At 40.2% G+C, this 16,035-nt stretch overlaps 1 protein-coding gene across 1 annotated transcript; it reads left to right on the forward strand.

Moving 5' to 3' along the window:
* Window positions 1–141: 141 nt before the first annotated feature.
* On the forward strand, window positions 142–16,015 carry sphk2 (sphingosine kinase 2). The gene is made up of 9 exons (XM_047360650.1): window positions 142–317; window positions 3,920–4,341; window positions 4,916–5,407; window positions 9,048–9,197; window positions 9,279–9,373; window positions 9,473–9,588; window positions 9,905–10,108; window positions 11,332–12,934; window positions 13,096–16,015. Exons 2-9 carry the CDS (start codon window positions 4,314–4,316, stop codon window positions 13,156–13,158), a joined length of 2,751 nt encoding a protein of 916 aa, XP_047216606.1. The 5' UTR covers window positions 142–317; window positions 3,920–4,313; the 3' UTR covers window positions 13,159–16,015.
* Window positions 16,016–16,035: the final 20 nt, after the last annotated feature.

Consider the following 16,035-nt stretch of genomic DNA (forward strand, 5'->3'; position numbering starts at 1 on the left):
TCTGTTTCTGTTTCTGTCTCTGCTTTACTGAACACTTCAAGAATGGGTTGATTAAAGGAGATGAATAAACCTCCCATAATGCACCACGTTGCGGGCTTTTAATTGAATCGTCTTTTGATGAGTATTCATCAGTTGGCCTGATAACAAATGTGAGGAGCCGGAAGTGGTGGTCTGCTGATGATTGGAGAATGTCGGTGGGTGTTCTAATATTTTCCTTGCCGTCATTGGGTTTCCTTTCTGCCGCTCAGAGCTGCTGCTACCTCGGCTCCAGACACTTCCTGCTCCGAGTCACTTCTCGCAAAGGGGCACAGGATGAGGTAATTTGGACTTTGTTTTAGCACTATTTTGTTCTCGGCCGGCTTTTAAGAACTATGTGGCGTCAAGATTTGAAGCGTACGTTTTTGTTTTTTTTCTTGCTGGTTTAAATAGTAAATCACAACGAACGCTCAGTAGCTAGCACGCTAATTTGTGCATATCTTATCTAGCTATTTGACTTGAACTGTTAGGTGTTTCTTATCGGCAAAACTAGAACGCATTTATTATCGGAACAAAATGCAAGTCGGCTTGAATTTGAGCTGCAACTGAAGTAACAAACTGTTAGCCTGTGCTAACTGACAGTTGACTGTTTAAACTAGCTAACGTTAATCTGTCATCAGCCTCTATGTGTCTTAATGGCATCTCTAAAACAACTCTAAAAGGGTTTTAGCTAATACATAAAAGCTCACACGTTAATAAAATCTGTTTCTGTGCTCTTCTGTGTGGCAGTTGCAGAAATTCAGTTAGCTGGCTAACTGACTGCTGCTAGCTTGGTTAGGTGGTCAGTGTCGATCAAAGTTTCCATGTAAAGCTAAGGAGAACCAGACTGCTGGTCAAGGGTTTAAAGCCATTCTTCTGAATGTGTGTTATACCCAAAAATTTATGAATGCTCCTCAGTTTTCATGAAAGTAACTAAACGGTGGCTTTGTCCAGCACTCTTTACAGTAGCCTTTTTGTGTGGGGGGACAAACTTAGCCTGCTTGTGTTATTATTTGTGTCCCCGCCCTGCACTTCAAGGACGTCAGATGCAACAATGGGTATCGGTGAGGTGCATTTCTGCGTGTTTAATCAGAGAGGATATCGGCCAACTGTTGGGTTTGTCTGGATTACATCTTGCACAATGTTTCCAGAATGCTCTGGGACTTGGAAATAGATATGCTTTTAATACTAGTCTCATTTTAGGATCAATGTGGTAATAAGGAGTCTTAGTCAGATGTTTTTATATTTCATAGATTAGAGTTGCATACAAATATGCAGTTTTAAAATCCCTGTAATACACATTGCCTTGAAAAAGGATGAAAACAACTTCGATGTTGCGTCACTGCAAACTGAATTTTATGTGATGGACCAACATGGAGTAGTGCATAATTGTAAAGTAGAACAAAAATACTTTTTTTTTAATTGCATTCAGCCCCCTTAGTTCTAAATAAATCCAGAGCCCCCATTTCCTTCAGATGATGTTTATTTAGTAACTGGAGTAACTTTAATCTCTGTATAACTTCAACCAACACTGTGAAGACCTCCAAGGTTTGTTAGAAAATAGCCCTAAAGATGCTCAGCAAACATAAAAGAAAGCGCTCTGGTCAGATGAGCCTAAAACTGAACTTGTTGAGCTACAAGCAGAATGGCTTTTGTGGCAGAAAACCAAGAGTATCCTGAATATATCATGCACACAGTGAAACATGGTGGTGGCAGCGGCATGCTGCGGAGGATACATTTCTTCAGCAGGGATGAGGAAGCTTGATTAAGCTATTTACAGGGCAATCCTGGAAGAAAACTGTTAGACTGCAAAAGACTTGAGAGGTTTTATTTGTAAGCATTTAAAACCCATAATTCTTCATTTTCACAATTATACATATTATAATATTTATATCACATAGAATCTCAAACAGTTTGTGACTGAACTGCTTCAGTCACCCCATTAAAACTCTCCTAGAAACCTAGAAGGTACTGTGTGAACAAACTGGACCTCATGGGTCACATTTCTGGGGGAAAAAAAAAAGTCCTCCACCTAGTGTCAGGAATCTGTAATGCAACATATTTGTTAGATTGGACACCTTCAGTAAATATCAAATCTTATTGGTCTGGTGGCATAGATTAGCAAAATTCTGTTTGAGCAGCATTCTTAATTTTTACAAGGAGCAGGACATCCCTTGTAATATAGTCTTAACTGCAATAATCCAGGAGTTATATTCGGACAGAAAAGTGTTGTGAGCTTTGACACTACTATAACCTGAGGTATACAGTAGTTTGATGCAGCCAACTGTAAAACAAGTCTGTGAGTATCAAGGACCAAGGTGCAATAAACATTTAATATATTTTTATATAATATATTACACACTTTTTTTTTTTTTTAAGATATTTTTTCAGCACTAGTGGCCTTTATTTTTGACAGTAGGTAGACAGGAAAGGGGGTAGAGAGAGGGGGAGACATTCGGTAAATGTCGCTGGGTCCGGGACTCGAACCCAAGACAGCCGCTTCGAGGACTGTAGCATCTGTACATGGTGGCGTGCTTAACCCCTACACCATCAGCGCCGCACCCTATCATACACTGATTTAATAAGTACATGCGGTGTGTAAATCATTTGTTTAAACTTGAATTAATCATGTTAAAATTATAAATAATTATTTCATTATTTACTGAATGCTTCATATTTCCTGTGCTAACAATCCATCAGGAAATAATTAAAGCCGTCACTATGGCTCCTCATCAAATACATCGTAACATCTGATTGGTTTATCTGTACAGCAACTCAGGCTCTGACCAATAACCTTCTCTGCGCCCCCTTAGTACAAAAAATAACAGACAAAAAATAAATTCATGATGTGCTGAAACACAGGACTATCAAATAGTTAAAAAATGTTATATGTTAAAAAGCATATATAGTTAAGATTTTAAATAAATGTTTTAATATGTATTCACCTACGTATTAAATAAATTTTAAACATTAAAACAATTATAGAAATATAGATTTTTATTTTATTTCACGCATTTATAATTTTAGTCAGATTAGCACCTATGTAAATATCTATTAACCAACTGAACTGTGGCAATGTTGGCCTTTCATATCAAACGTTTCTCAACATAAAATGACTCTAATGACCATCCCTGTTTTATTACTTTTACAGCGCCACTATATAACGCATCAAGGTTATCATCGTTCTCTGTGTGCGCAATATCAGAATAGAAAGTTCTACAGAAATGAAATATTTGCTAGGCTAATATTTGGTGTCATGCATTTGAAGGAAAGTGCTGGGGACGTTGTGATCATGATAAAACAGGATAGTGGTGAGGAAATACTGGGTAATCGCTGATGTCATCACAGTATTCAACAGTAATATTGCCATGTCATGTTTTCCTAATATCGTGTGATCATTTACTGACATATTTTTGTGGCTGCAAATGTCACATACTTGCTGCTTAATCAAGCAAATCTAGTGAGAGTCAGCTCAGCAGTGCAGCATTCAGATTGTGGCAGAGGGCTCTTCTGTCCCGAGGAACAAAAGCCCTGAGTATGTAAATGCTCACTAACTGCGGTCACTGGCCTGCAATGTTTCATGCAAAATAATGTGATGTCTCAGCAAGGCGGTTTAAGGATGTGTGACTATGAGTCAGTAGCAGCCCAGGCGCAGCTAAGATCAAGGGGCGTGAGGGTTCTGGTATTGCTTCACGCTGTGACAGTGATCTCTTGTGCTTGACAGAGTACCCTCTTGTCACACTTTTGATTGTTAAAACTGTGATATAAACAGATTTTTCCCGCAGAGGGAAACAGTTTGGTTTACTTGGTGAAAAGTATTCTTATATCTCAATTTCTTTACAAATGATACCACCAGGATCACTTCGGTATTGCCTGACTTTTCTTGCTTTTCTTTTCTCTACAGGAACAGAGATGTTTGGGAGGGAACGTGACTCCTGGGGCTTCACTTAAGGACATTAAGATGACATAAATCAAGGCCTTACCTGGAACTGTTCTCTTGTGTATTTGCTTTGTTCTTCTTTGTTTAGTTTGCTGATTTTTTTTTTTCTTGTTCAGTTTTTGTGTCACTTGGAGAAGTGCTTTCCACAGCGAATCTTTATTTAACACACTACTGTCCCGAGAACGTGGTTTTGTCACGCCTCCTGTCAGCGTTGTACGTATCTCTGAGATTTCAGATAGCAATAGAAGTTTCAAAGGTCTTGGAAAAGCTGCACTTATCATATCTTTGAGGCGTTCATCACACCGCAGGCTGCTCTCATCATGCAACAAACTTTAAAGAATCGCTGCACATTAGTTGAATGATCCTGGCCTCCTTTCAGAGAGAAGGTGTGTTTTGCTTTTTGTCTTATTGATACTTTATTGATCTATGCTTTACTTCTAATTAGAGGTTCAGTTTTGTACTCTTGTGATTATTTAAAGCTTACTGGTTAATTAATTGCTCGGCTGCCTTGTTTTGCTATGACGAAAGGCAGCTTTAAACCGAAATATAAAGTTTTTTTGTACTTATGCAACTTCTTTGTGAAGATGGCCTCATTAAATGACTGATTTTCATGTTGGAAGTTTTTTCTGCTCACTTTTTAGTTGGCAGGAAACTGTAGAAGCTGACTGCTGATAATATCAAACTGTGATTGCTTTTTTCCATCTTCACTGGATTATTTATCTGAACAAATGTCTGTTTGTACTGGAAGAAGTTTGCTTTTCAAATGAAGACCTAGTCAGAAAAGGACACGCTGGGACAGAAGTTTATTTTTTTTTGGTAACATTGAATGAAGAATAGTTGTGAAGTGATTTCAGGGATGAAGTTCTTTTCAGATACATTTTAATTTTCCTCTCAAATCTTGAAGATCTGACAGCTCCTTGAGCTTCTGATTTTAGAAGCTTTTGCTGTTTACTCCGTCAGACTGGCAGACATTGTCCACGTTAAAAGCGAGGATGCGCTCCTTAGAACCAACCTCACCTTCTCCAGCAGAAGCCCTCCTTCATGGTCAGTTTGCCAGCTGGGAATCCAGCAGTAACAATAAGAGCAGCAGCTGCCCGGACAGCCCTGGAGGTGGAGGGCTGTCCCCCACCGCCTCCCCAGCTCCGGCACCAGCCTCCAACTATGCCTTGACCCTCACCCATACCCACATACACATTCAGCGCCTCTCGCCGCGGCCTGGGAAGGAAGCCCGTCTCCTGCTGCCCTTGTCTGAACTGGTTGGGTGCAGCTGTCCTCGTTCTCCCGCACCGCCGCTGCTTGTTCTGTACTGGTACCCGCCAGGAAAACGACGGAAGGGGGTGTCCAGACGGCGGCAGGTGAGGGCCTACCTGGCAGAAAGCAGGCCTGAAGCTGAGAGGTGGTCGGCCGCTGTTCAGTGTTTGCTCAGAGAAGTGCCCGTCGCTGCTAACACAGGTGAGTGTCTTTTTCACCTGATCTGTTTGTCCAGACTGGGTCACAGATTATCTGTACCAAAGTAGTCTTTTATGTTTGATAGACATAATATTGATGTTTTAGGCTTTGTCGTGTTAAATTGTGTGTTTATTTAAGGTAAGCTGCAAAAAAAAAACAAGTTTCTAGATCCAAAAATTATTTTAATAAGGAATTTCACACGTTAATAGTACATTGCAATGTTTTTTTTTTTTTTTTCCAGATTTATCTTACAAAACATAAAAATACAAATTTAAAAAGCACAAAAAAGGTTTTGTAAAATAAAAAGTTATGTGTTTGGTGTGTATTTTGGACATTTTCCATATTTGTGAGAGAAGAAAATAATTAGATGCAATAAAGAAATGAATGTACTTACTTTGCTAGGGCTACCAGATAATATTAAATTTAAATGCTGTGGCTGAAAATTTCAATTAATCCACTTTTTCCTGAATGTTTTCATTCTTTATCATTATATAATATCCCATCCACTCTCAGCAAGCTTTATTACTCAGCCAGTGAAGATGCACATCAGGGATCAGCAGTGAGGACATATAGAGTCCATCCCACTGGCCAAATACATGAAATCCACAGTTGAATGCTGACACTTCAAAGATATAATCCTACCAAATATGGCATCTAAGCAAACTTTTGTGATTGCAATGATAATTGTGATTTGATATATTGTTTAGCTCTACTTGAAAATTACATTAATTTAGTTTCATTCCTATTAGAACCAGCCTTAACCATACAGTGATAATTGTAGCAGGTCGAAGGCAGTTTTGAGGTTGTCAACTCCCCCCTCAGGCTAGAGCCATCTGAGTAAAGTATGACATCATCTGCAAAGAGGTGTAAATTAATGGCAGGCATATTTTTTCCAATGATTGCAATAAAAATGGGAAAAAACGGGTTCTAAAAATACAGCCTTGAGGGACTCTATTAAAAAATGTTGTTTAAATTTTAAATTCCTAAAATATTCACTGCTAGATATGTAAGGTCACTCGGTATTTCAGCTTGACAAGAGATTTTTAAAAGTACAACAGTTTCCCCTGTGTCTATCAAGACGCTTTGATTGTTTTTAAATGTTGCGTTGAAGGAGTGACATTTAAAGAATGCCAGTTCTTTATCTTTGAAGGACTTGCTTGTGACCTTTGTTTGACTCCAAGAATTAGCCTCAAACTCCACATCATGTTGTTTTGTTTGCTTTCATGTACGTCTCCTTTGTAGACTCTTGCTAATTATAGCTGAATGTCACAGTGGCCCACGGCCTTCCTGTATATTCAGCCAACTGATTCTGTCTGAGGCAGCGATTGAAAACTCAGCAACAAGAAGGAAACGTTTAACTCTGCACTGTTCAAAGGTTGTAGAATACCTAAATACTGTATTGACTAAGCTTTTTTAATTCATTTTAATCTAAATTTAAAGTTTCTCTTTTACCTGTTTTGCTGCAGCATGTCGCTCCTTTCCTTTGCCTTACTAATAAGACTTGTTATCAAGCAGATAAGTGTTCAATGTTCACTTTCTTTGAATGGGTCTCCCTTCTCTCATTGCAACCTCTATTAACATCCCTTATCTTTAGATGTAAATTCACCTGGACTCTAAAATGTTTGCCCTTGCTTATCTCGTCACATAACAGTTAATTGAATTATTGTGTGGTATTCTCTTGTTGCTCCTTTAGTAATTTGTGTGTGTAATTTAGGAATCAGTGTTTTGGTGCTCTGAATTTTAATACTGATTGGCATTAGAGTTTCAGTGGTCGGCAAGCTGCTGTACGGTTGTTTTCTGCCGTTCCTCGCTGTGCAGCCTGTCATCTGTCCTCACCAGAAGTGTAAATGTTTGCAACAAAGTCTTGTTGTGAAACAAGGAGATGGAGCGACATGCCTCTAGATAATGGATTTTGTAAACTGGAGGTTTACTGCAGACAGAACAAATGTTTCATTACAATACAACACTATGTATATGTCTAAGTGGTACAATTTAAAAAGCTAAATCTGAAGATGTTTTATGGTCAGGATGAATGTCAGTCTGATATTCTGAGAATATCAGGACTGATTTCTCATCCATTCAGAGAACTGAAACCTCTGTAGTTGGGGAATATAAGTAGCTTAATTTTGTAAATGCCTGTTTAATTCCCCTACACTTACTGGGCACTTTATTAAGCATACATTTCCAGTGTCCGGTTGCACCCCACCTTTAGAATTACCTTCATTCTTCTTGGCTTGGATTCAACAAGGTTTATGAACCTTTTTACTGAGATTTTCGTTCATATTGACACGATGACATCATGCAGCTGCTGAAAATATGTTGGCTGTATGTTCATGATGTGAATCTTTTTTTTGTTTTTTGCAGCACTAGGAGCCTTTATTTGTCTATTTTTTGGACAGTAGGCAGACAGGAAATAGGGGGATAGAAAGGGTTGAAGACATTCGGCAAAGGTCTCCGGGTCCGGGACTCAAACCCGGGACAGCCGCTTCGAGAACTGTAGTCTCTATACACGGGTCACGCGCCTAACCCCTATACCACCAGTGCTGCGTCTCATGATGTGAATCTTCTGATCTACCGCACCCCTGGTGAATGTGGTGGCTATTGGAGTACTGTCAGTTCATTGTCATGTTCAAGAAACCAGGTTGACATGATTTGACCTTCGTGACATAGTTCATTATCCTGCTGGTAGCAGCCATCAGAAGATGGATACACTGTGGCTGTAACTCGGGTAGGCTGTGGTGTTTAAACAGTGCTCAGTTTGAGTTACAAGACGGTATGGATCCATCCGTTCATGTTGTTTAGCTCAAATCCTGATCCTAGTATCTAAAACTAATGGCAACATTTTTCCAATCTGTTATTGTCCAATTTTAGTGAGCTTGTGGTGAATTTTAGCCTCATTTTGATGTTCTTGGCTGACCGGAACAGCAACCAGTGTAGTCCTCTACTGCAGTAGCTCATCATCTTAAAGGTTTAATGTGTTCAGAAATGGTCTTCTGCCTATTTTGGATGTAATGAGTGGTCTTTTATATTACTGTTAACTTTGTGTTATCTCAAGCCAGTCTCCCCATTCTTGCTGACCTTTGACATCCACAAGGCTTTTTCTTCCACACAGCTGCTGCATTTTCTGACTATTCTCTGTAAACCTGAGTGGTGGTAGTGTGTGTAAAAAATCCCTTTAGATCCAGTTTATAAGCCACACCACGTTCGAAGTCACTTATATCCCCTTTCTTCTATATTCTGATGCTCGGTTTGATCTTCAGCATCACGTTTAGTTTTCTAAAGCATTGAGTTTCTGCCAAGTGATTGATGGATTCCTTATTTGTGTTAACAAGAAACTGAACAGGTGGACCTAATAAAGTGGCCCGGTAAATGCATAAACTAAGAGAAAGAGCAAGCTGTTCCTGGCGTTTCTCCGGACGCGGCAGGTCTCTGAGACGGGGTTTTTTAGAGTAACGTAGATAGTGTTAGGTTCAAATGTGCTCAAATTATAGAGTCGGCTAACTCTTAAGTAAAAGCTCAACGATAGGAGCTCAGCTCATGTCGCAGTTGGCCGGCTGTGAAAATGTTGAACATTTCTCTGTGTCCTGAACAAGAACTACACAAATATTTAACTTAACAAAGTTGTTTCTTCTTCTTCCTTCAGAGTTTTCAAGAAGTCTGCTACCTCGTTCCAGGCGACTACTGTTATTGGTCAATCCGTTCAGCGGAAGAGGCCAAGCAATGCAGTGGTGTCAGACCCACATCCTGCCAATGATTAGGGAGGCCAACATCAGCTACAACCTCATACGAACAGGTAACACAGAAGCTCAAAAAGCTTCTCTGTGAGCAAGGATAATGTCCATATGTTTCTAATGCCTTCATTAATTTGTCTCAGAACGTCAGAACCATGCAAGGGAGCTTATTAGAGAGATCCCGCTCCAAGAGTGGGACGGCATCGTCATTGTTTCTGGAGATGGCCTACTGCATGAGGTGAGGTGCTCTTGTTGCAGGGTGGAGCACAATTAACTTTATGTGCAGGTAATGTTTTTGGTCTACTGAAGTTTTCTTGAATGTTCTGTGGTTCTGTAGGTCATTAATGGTCTGATGGAGCGCCCAGACTGGGAACAAGCAATAAAAACACCTGTTAGCATTCTGCCCTGCGGTTCTGGTAATGCTCTGGCTGGCTCCATCAATCACTACGCAGGGTGAGGAGAACAGTGGCAATGTGTCAGGGTGTGGTGAAACATCATAAAGCCTTTTTTATCTGTGGTTAACTTGCTATTGGCAGCGAAGCAATAGGAAGAAGAACCGTTTTGTTTTTCTGCTTTGAGATGCAGTGAATGCAGCATGATTTAAAGTTTGGAGCCGATGAGACAATATTTGTCCCTATTGGAAGTTATTTGCCTGAATATGAATTAACTTGTTTCAAATATTGAAATATTTCCTAGTATGTCCTTTGTAAATTGAGACTAATCCTGAGAGAGATGGTTTATTGTTGTTTTCTTTTCCCCTCTTTCTTAGGTATGACATGTGCCTTCGAGAGCCTCTCCTTTTGAACTGCTGCTTTTTGCTCTGTAGAGGTGGTGTTCAACCCATGGACCTGGTCTCTGTAACAACAAGCCCCGCTCCCTCCAAAAACAACCATTCTGCATCTGCCAGGAGACTGTTTTCCTTCCTTTCTGTTGCCTGGGGTTTTGTGTCTGATGTTGACATCGAAAGTGAGAGGTGTGTGTTTTACATAAATATGTTATTCAGTCCGTGTGCCTTGCAGAAGTTTTCATGCTGTTGAATTCTTTGACATTTTGGCACACCACAACCACAAACGTATTTGTGTTTTTTGGGATTTTATGTGATAGGCCACAAAAAGGAATGCATCATTGTGAAGTAAAAAAAAAAAATTTGTAGGTTGTTTTCAAGATATTTTATAAATAAAAAGCTGAAATAACGTGAAGTTCATTTGAATTCAGTAACTTGTAGTTAATACTTTGTAGAGCCACCTTTGCCCACCAGTTTTACACATCTAGACGTTTTTACCCATTCTTATTTGCACAATAGTTCAACCTAAGTCAGATTGGATGGATAGCTTTTGTGAACAGATTCTCGATCAGATTTCGTTCTGGACTTTGACTGGTCCATTCCAAAGCATAAATAAGCTATGATCTAAACTATTCCATCATAGCTCTGGCTGGCCTCAACGTTTCCAGCCTCTGCCTTTCTTCCAGGATTGTTGTGTATTTAGCTCTATCCATCTGACCCACTTCCTGTTTCTCTTCCACCACCATGTTTAACGCAGGGTTATGTGCAGGGTTAGTTTTCTGACACATACATAGTTTTGCATGCAAGTTCAATTTTGGTGTAATCTCATCAGAGCACCTTCTGCCATGTGTTTGCTGTTTCCCCACATGGTTTTGGCAAACGACAAACATGATTTTTATGGCATTCTTTGTGCTACTTTTTCATTAATTAAAAGCTTGGGATATTGTTTTATATCCGAACTCTGCTTTAAACGTCTCCACATCTTTCTCCATGACCTGTCTACTGTGTTCCTTGTTCTTCAGGATGCAGTTTGATCACTAATGTTCCTTAGCAAACCTCTGAGGCCTTCACATAACAGCTGCATTTATACTCAGATTCAAAGGGGGACTTGGAGAGACTTTCTAAGCTGACTGGTTCCACTGGATTTTATTTTAGTGGTATGAGAGTAAAGGGGCCAATATGCATTGCACAATGTCAGATATATAATTGTAAAGAAAAAAATAAAACAATTTTTCACTTTTCACAATTATCTGCCACTTTGTGTACGTCTATTACATAAAATCCCAATCAAATGCATTACGATTTGTGGTTGACACATGACAAAATGTGGGAAAGTTGTAGGACAATGAATACGTTTGTTAGACACCAAACATTACAAAACAAAGTTTCATTTTAAATGTTTTTTGTTCCAGGTATCGTGGCTTGGGCTCAGTGCGCTTCACTTTGGGAACGTTGGTGCGCATAGCTTCACTTCGATCCTACAAGGGTCGTCTGTCCTACCTACCTCCTTCTGTTGTTGCCACATCTTCAAATGGGACACCTCCACCCAGGAGACCCCTCTCACGCAGCATCACTGAAGGCCTGGAGGGCGTCTGCAAAATGCCTATCCATCGCACTTGCTCTGACATGGGGATTAGTGAGCAGAGGAGCCTCTTGCGCAGGAGTGATGGTGAGAGGGAGAAAGAGGAGAGACAGAGAGAGAGGACAAGGAGAAGACAGAAAGGTAGGGGAAAAGGAACGGGTGTGGTGAGGGCTAGCAGCCTGGCAGAAGACAGAGAGAGGGAGATGGAGATTGAGGCTGAGGAGAAGTCCGGAACCTGTTCGGAGAAGTCCGGAACGAGTTCCGAGTCAAATGAAAGGGATGAATCCAATATGGGAAAAGAGGAGAGGTTGGCAGGCATTAAGGATGAAAGGGAAGATGAGGAAACATCAGAGCAAGACTCTTGCGAAATGTTGGAGGATGACGATAGTAGGGATGAGGAAGGCAGTGGTGGTTCTCTAGAAGCGGACGGAGTGTTGCGTGCCAGGGAATTGGGGGATAGCTATGGAGTGGACATGGGAAGAGAGGCACAAGAAGAACCTGAAGATGGCATCACTTGCCAAGATGGTCTTCAGAATGGCAGAGAATTGGTAAGAAAGAACTCTGCTCCTTCAAGCCAGATAGCTAATGCTCTGCTGACCCAGCCTCTCAGCCAAGAAGCTAGTACAGATTCTGGCATTTCATGTGGCATGGAGGACATGGATCTGAATGAAACCTACTTCCAAAAACAGTCTTACCCTCTGGAAATGACTCGGGAGCGATCTCTCACCATCTCCTCTCCCTTCCGTCATGCTCCCTTCTCCTACAAGCAGAAAGCTCTGGACCAAAACCAAAATGCCTCCCGTCCAAGGCCCCACTCACTCCTCCAGCAATCCAACTCCAACTCCCTTCCCCCTAAAATGACTCCCCCTTCCTTTTCTCCCACACCACCCTCTTCCCCTTCCTGTGCATCCCCACACTCATCATCCTACCTCGCCCCCCGTCCAAACACCCCTAATTCCACCTTGAGCTCTCCCTCATTCCATTCGCCGTCCTCGTCTTTTAACTTTGACATTACCGAACCAGCAGGACCTCTAAAGAACCGTCCGTTCGTCTCACTGCCTTTTGATATACTGAGAGACGACTTGTTACCACCACTCGACCAGCCACTCCCCACTAGAGACTGGGTCACCATTGAAGGGGACTTTGTGTTAGTCTTGGCCCTTTATCAGACCCACCTCGGGGCTGACCTCCATGCTGCACCTCAGGCTAGATTTGATGATGGCCTAATCCACCTGACCTTTGTCCGGGCAGGCATCTCCAGAGCCACCCTACTCAGACTGTTCTTTGCCATGGAAAAAGGAACCCACCACTCAGTCAGCTCGCCGTACGTGAGCCACGTAACCTGCAAGGCCTTCAGGCTGCAGCCTCTGTCTACACGAGGGACACTCACTGTGGATGGAGAACTTGTGCCCTATGGGCCACTCCAGGCGCAGGTTAGAAGGAATGGAGATAAATGCACTTTGCAAGTAGAGTATTTGTCATTCAGTTATGTTATTGGTTGTGATACTATAAATGATTAGATTATGCTATATAATCTGTATTATAGCTTTGATGAATTAATAAATTACTCATATTTTTTTCTGATCTTTCACAGGTTCATCCCTCCATGGCCCGTCTCATTGTTGGAGACACTGGAGTAAAGATTACCAGACTTTAATAAGGGATTATTGAGCTTATATATATATATATATATATATTGACATATCAACACTCTAACAAATTATTTTATCTCTGTTGCCATTATGCTCTCAGAGGGAGAAAGATAGAGTGGGGTGTTTGAAACACTAGTCTTGCCTGCAGGAAGCAGGTTTTGTAAGGAATAATGAAAGGAATAACACACCAAGCCATGCGCCATTGTAGAATGGCTGCAGGGATTAATACAAAATTTTTAAAAATTGTTTTACAAACGCGCTTCGTTGCACAAGTGTTGGATCTTGCACAGCGTACGGTCAAAAGGGGAATCGCACAGCCTAGGATTAGAAGAGTGAATACAAATACCAGTTGAATGTTTTGTGGGTTTTTTGAGCAGATCGTGCATGAGGTGAATGTGTACATGTTAGTATGCATGCAGAGAAACACTAACTGATTTACGCCTTACACTGAGACAATGAGAAATAAGATTAATATTGAAGAAAACATTTTCTGGGGCATTTAAAATACACGGAAATGATCCGTGATCCCTTATCTGGACTCCTGCCTCCACCAGTGTTCAACTGTTAAAGGACAAAGACTTTGGTCCTTGAAAATAATGCCTTATCTGCCATTGAACAGCTGAGCTGTACCGTTGCTCCTTCTCTTTTGTAATAAGCCTAAAATGTTTTATAAGAAGAGTTCAGGATTGTTTCAAGTAAGGTTCTGTTAAACGGATATAGGCAGGTAATTTCTTACTGGTAGAAGACAAATGCCCATGCGTCTTTAGCATAAAACTAATTGCTAGTCCAGTTTCAAGGTGCGCCTCTACTGTATTAAAAAACCTTGCAACACAAAATGTAAAAAAGATTAATGAGAAAGCTTTTTTTATAAGCCTTTAAACTGTCATCATCTTTGCTTCAGATTGTTATATGAATGCATGATTATTCACACAGTAAATCAAGCCTGGGGGGTGGTGCACCAGCAATTTGTTCCTATTCCTGGGACATTTAAAGTATTTCTGATCAGAGAAACTTTGTGAAACAAAAGTAAAGTGGCTTAAACAATAAACAGGAGTATTATAGTGGTTTAAGTGAATGCTATCAGACAGTTACTATTACTGGAAACACTTTAATATGTTCTGTTCTAAATACGTGTTTCATACAGGAACATTATTGAAGATGCGCCCTCTTCTGGCTCAAATTTTTGTAATTGTTGCTTTTTGTGCAAATTCCTTTCCAATGCAAGAATGACAACAGTTTAGAGGCTGATGAAAACAAAGCACATTAACCGCTATGACATATTTCTAATCTGATTTTAAAAAGAAGTCCACTTTGGTCCCTGTTCATCTCGGGCTACCAGCCTCAGCCTTTAGGCCTAACTAATCTGGGCTCATACTAAATGAAGATACTAGTTATCTACTGAAAGTAAGATATTGGCAATTTATAAACCGTTCGCATAATCTCACCTCAAAAATCCGGAGTAATCCCTTTATTCTCTCCAACTAGGATATAAAAATGTAATCCTATGTTTACACATTTCCTTAGCTCCAGCTATTGACTCCATCACTAACTGAAGAAAAAGCGTGGCAACACATCACATCCTTTTGCTACAAAAGCAACAACAAAAACAGAACTTTTCTGGATTGAATGTTAACCGTTACTGACATTTGCATTCTGCCTGCTTGTTTTAGCCAGTGGATGCACGCTGCTGATGATGTCAGTGATATCGGTCGTTGCATCATGTTGAACATAAAAATGACTGAACAGCAGTAGCTGTTTTCTCGCTGCTTTGAGACACTTTGTTGTAAAACATAATCACTGCCCTAGGCCTCAGCTCAGTCTAAGAACAAATACCTGTAGTTATCTCGGAAATGGCGCACAGAAGCAGAATTTGAAGCAGCACAGAATAATGCAGTAGGATGCATATTGACAATTAAATACTAACTACAAGGTAGAAAATCAAAAAATGCTTCATGGAGCTGACGTGCCAGCATTTGTTGCCTAGTGCAGTATTGAAGGACTGAATCATATTGCTTTAATGAATAGTTGCAGTTTGAACACTTAAAGGGTATGAAAGGTACAACTGATGGCTTAAAAAACATTGAGGAGACAACACTAAAATGAAGCAATGCTCTATTGGTGGGTCAAATTATTGATCATGAGGTAACTGGGAAAGAAATACCAGCTTAAACTTAATAAAATAAACCAGCTGACAAAGCAAGCTGTTAATTGTTTTTTTTTTTCATTTAAAAGTTGCTGACAACTATAACTGTTTGAGCTGATAAATAAAATGAAACACTAAGTATTGCGCCTGAATTGTCTTATAGAACCTAATTTTCTTACTGTAGAACCTTCTGACTCGGTCTGAACTGAAGATGAATCATTCGCATGTGCAATACATCAATCAAAACGTGCCAACTGCTTGGATCACCATCAGCATACTGTATTTTTTAATCAATGCCTTTGTATGATAAGCCTGTAAATAACAGCTTTGAGGATGCACTATTTGCTTACCAAGAGGTTTATTTTTGTTTGCATTTTTTCCCCTTTTTGAGTGCCAGTAGTTCACCATTTTTTACTCTGAGCTGGAAAATATAGAGTTTGAACAGAAATATGCCAAAATGTTTACTCTCGATGTTGAGGAGCCTAGTTATGATGTTTTACTTTCTTTGAGCAGCAGCGTTTCCTGTGGCCATAGCTGGGACCATAGTGTTTTCTAGACCAATTTGATAGGACAGCGCTGGAGTGTAACTCCTGAGTTGATAATGCCATAAAATTGTCCTTAGTGGGTCGCTTGTAATGAAATGGTAAAATTACTAAATCAGTGAAAATATATACATATACAGTGTACAGAAAATGGTTTCAAATAAATGTAACTTCATATGTTTGTGTGGTGTGAAATA

The sequence above is a fragment of the Girardinichthys multiradiatus genome, chromosome 3, assembly GCF_021462225.1.
Source record: "Girardinichthys multiradiatus isolate DD_20200921_A chromosome 3, DD_fGirMul_XY1, whole genome shotgun sequence".
NCBI classification, from domain to species: Eukaryota; Metazoa; Chordata; class Actinopteri; order Cyprinodontiformes; family Goodeidae; genus Girardinichthys; species Girardinichthys multiradiatus.

Bases quoted from the DNA above. Each gene is read 5' to 3' on its own strand.
- sphk2 (XM_047360650.1), top strand. From the start codon at position 4,314: ATGATCCTGGCCTCCTTTCAGAGAGAAG. The intron at 9,198-9,278 runs GTAACACAGAAG...AATTTGTCTCAG, and splicing joins CTACAACCTCATACGAACAG to AACGTCAGAACCATGCAAGG. The intron at 9,589-9,904 runs GTGAGGAGAACA...CCTCTTTCTTAG, and splicing joins TCCATCAATCACTACGCAGG to GTATGACATGTGCCTTCGAG.